We start from the raw sequence: 3874 nt of genomic DNA on the forward strand, positions 1-3874 counted from the left end.
ATACCGTGTTCATGGATTGGTAGAATCAACATAATCAAGATGTCCATACTACCCAAAGCAATCTATAGATTCAATGCACTCCCCATTAAAATACCAACAGCATATTTCACAGACCTAGAACGAACTCTCCAAAAATTCATCTGGAATTTTAAAAAGACCCCAAATAGCTGCAGCAATCCTGAGAAAGAAGAACAAAGTAGGTGGGATCTCAATACCAAATATCAAGCTGTATTATAAAACCACTGTTCTCAAAACAGCCTGGTACTGGCACAAAAACAAACATATAGATCAATGGAATAGAATAGAGAACCCAGAAATTGACCCAAACCGCTATGCTCAATTAATATTCCATAAAGGAGGCATGAACATACAATGGAGTCATGACAGCCTCTTTAATAAATGGTGTTGGGAAAATTTGACAGATACACGCAAAAAAATGAAACTAGACCACCAACTTACACCATACACAAAAATAAACTCAAAAAAGATAAAGGACTTAAACATAAGACGGGAAACCATAAAAATATTAGAGGAATCCACAGGCAGCAAAATCTCAGACATATGCCGAAGCAATTTCTTCACTGATACTGCTCCTAGGGCAATGAAAACTAAAGAGAAAATAAACAAATGGGACTACATCAAAATAAAAAGTTTTTGCACAGCAAAAGAAACCATCAACAAAACAACAAGAAAGCCCACTACATGGGAGAACATATTTGCCAATGTTATCACCGATAAGGGTTTAATCTCCAACTCATACAACTTAACAAAAGGAAGATAAACAACCCAATCAAAAAATGGGCAACGGACCTAAATAGATACTTTTCGAAAGAAGATAGAAGAAAGGCCAAGAGACATATGAAAACATGCTCAAAGTCACTAATCATCTGAGAGATGCAAATCAAAACGCCAATGCGGTACCATCTCACACCTGTCAGAATGGCTTTCATCAACAAATCAACAAACCACAAGTGCTGGAGAGGATGTGGAGAAAAAGGAACCCTCGTGCACTGCTGGTAGGAATGCAGACTGGTGCAGCGACTGTGGAGAACAGTATGGAGTTTCCTCAAAAAACTGAAAATGGAACTCCCATTTGACCCAGTGATCCCACTTCTAGGAATATACCCCAAGAAACTAGAAACACCAATTAGAAAGGATATATGCACCCCTATGCTCATAGCAGCACAACTCATCATAGCTAAGATTTGGAAACAGCCTAAGTGCCCATCAGTAGATGAGTGGATTAAAAAACTGTGGTTCATCTACACAATGGAATACTACGCTGTGGTAAAGAGTTCTTACCATTTGCAACAGCATGGATGGAACTGGAGAGCATTATGCTAAGTGAAATAAACCAGTCAGAGAAAGATAAATATCACATGACCTCACTCATTTATGGAATATAATGAACAACATAAACTGATGAACAAAAACAGATCCAGAGAAAGAGAAGCATCGATCAGACCTTCAAACCTTAGAGGGAAGGTAGGGGAGGTTGGGGGTAAGGGGAATAGATCAACCAAAGGACTTATATGCAAGCATATAGGCCTAACCAATGGACACAGACACCAAGGGGGTGAGGATATGAGTGGGGGCGGGGGGATGGAGGTAATGTGGGGATGAGGACACATATGTAATAACTTAATAAAGAAATTTTTTAAAAAGTTAAAAAAAATTAACAAATGTAGAAGACAATTATACAACAGAATTGTTTTATGAAATGAAAAATACAGCCAGTGACAACTTTAAATCACTTTAATTACCTGCTATTATATTAATATTTGTTCCACTCTTTTCTTAGGTAATTAACCAAGAGCTTAGATCTCTTGAAGAGTATTATAGTTAAATGGTGTTCAGTAATTCTAGTTGAAACTTTCAAAAATATCAAGAAAATATTCACAGGGAGTCGAGTTCTCAAACTTGTGGGATGAATTCATGACCAGGTTGAATTTATTCTTTCAGCTCTACCCACATAATTAAGGATTTGTGTTTTGTTTGGCACTGTATCCTCTGAGGCTTATCTCAACCCTGAGCTACATTCAAAGTCAATGGGATCTGCACACTTGAATAATACCTGGGAGGAACAAGACAAGAATCAGACACATTTATGACAACATTTTTTCACAATTCAGGCAAAGCATACTCAGCAGAGAGAGGTGAATTGTTATAGGCTGTCTCTTAGATCTCTCAATCAGGACCACAACAAAATGACTAAATGATAGTCTCTAAAGGGCAATGTCTCCTCTGCCTCTCTCCTCGTAGATCTTTCATTGTTATGCATATGGTGTAGGCATAGGACTGGTTTCTATACTAAAGATTTCATATCTATTAGCATTGAGATATCTGTTTATAGCTTGCTAAAGAAAGCATTTTGTAATGGAAGTCTGGGGAAAAAATAATAGTATAAAAGTTTATTGTTACAATTTTTAGAATATAAAACGCCCTTCGGTCTGCTTACCAGAGAAGACACAGTGAGACAGATGGAGACAATGGGGAAGCGAATCTTGCCAATACTGGATTTTATTAGAAGCACCCAATTGAATGTAGGTATATGAGTTTTTTATATTTTTCTAATGTACAATATTAAACAATTCTAGAATTATGGAAAGCTTATGCTGCAAATAGTGCAAGTATTGAGGGATTTTAGAAACGTTCACAGTAAATCTTATTTGCAAAACAAACCTAAGTTTAGCTAATGGTTTTATTCCTTTTATCTTTAAAAATATTTTACAATGCTATGCTTTGCAATTTCAAACATTTAGTAGGTAGTGTCTCTTTAAAGAGCCCTTTCTTGTGCCTTCCTGATATCTACTTCAAGGTTGCAGTGAATTTCTCATTTCAACTCAATAACAAAATTTTAGCAAAAACAATATTTTCCCTATTTCACATATTGGGCTATTGCATATAACCATCTTGTTACCTACCCAGAATTCAGCTGGCACCACCACCCCACAGTAATAAACTCAGCTTTACTCAATATTGCCAATTGCTTTTTTGTATACCTTTGTATATCTAATTCCTTTCTCTGCTCCAAGAAAAGTATGCCCTTTCTACTTTTCAGCCTTGACAAAACAAGCCCTAAATTATGCTGTGGTAATTTACAAAATATAAGGTATAAAAGGAACTTCTCATTAATAGCCTGTAAAGGCAGATCCCTCTTTTTTAATATAGTCCTCCCCCTCTAGCCATGGTTTAGCTCTGATCAACCATGATCGAAAAATATTAAATGGAACATTCCAGAAATAAACAATTCATAAGTTTTAAATTGCACATTGTTCTGAGTACCTCACTCTCATCACATAGGCATTGTATCATCTCATGCCATTACAAAATGCATTAGTACAATACTATAAGATATTTTAAGAGAGAAAGACCACATTCACATAATTTTTATTACCATACTAGTGGCCTAGTGCATGGATTCATGCACATTGAAAGGAAAATAATTAAAAGAAATATTTTAATATTGCTATTTGCCCTTCCTCTGTAATGGAAGTGTCAGAGCCGCAGTTAGTCGCCATCGGCAGGGAGAACAGTGGGGTGATCAGGCTCCTGCTCACACCCACCTTGGTCTGGGGCTGCCTGCTCACCTGCTCCACCATCCCACTGTGGTCCTGCTCTCGTTGGGGCCCATTGGGGCCAGCAGCACCTCCACTCTCACCCGCTGCCAGTACCATGTAGCTGATGCCTGCCATGTTCATCGCTGCCCCCTGGTGGTCAGTGCTTGTCATAACCAGTGGTTGAACTCCCAGTCAACAGCCTGCCCGAGGGGACAATTTGCATATTAAGCTTTTATGATATAGGATGTTGTTATAATTGCTCTATTTTATTGGTAGTAATTGTTATTAATCTCTACTGTGCCTAATTCATAAAT

At 37.5% G+C, this 3874-nt stretch overlaps 1 protein-coding gene across 1 annotated transcript in view; it reads left to right on the forward strand.

Moving 5' to 3' along the window:
- Nucleotides 1-3874, forward strand: part of SPATA16 (spermatogenesis associated 16) — a 197324-nt gene that overhangs the window by 154944 nt on the left and 38506 nt on the right. Inside the window, 1 exon segment of the mRNA XM_006088830.2 lies at nucleotides 2431-2543. Coding sequence (XP_006088892.1) covers nucleotides 2431-2543 — 113 coding nt within the window.

Source organism: Myotis lucifugus, unplaced genomic scaffold (genome assembly GCF_000147115.1).
Source record: "Myotis lucifugus unplaced genomic scaffold, Myoluc2.0 scaffold_53, whole genome shotgun sequence".
NCBI classification, from domain to species: Eukaryota; Metazoa; Chordata; class Mammalia; order Chiroptera; family Vespertilionidae; genus Myotis; species Myotis lucifugus.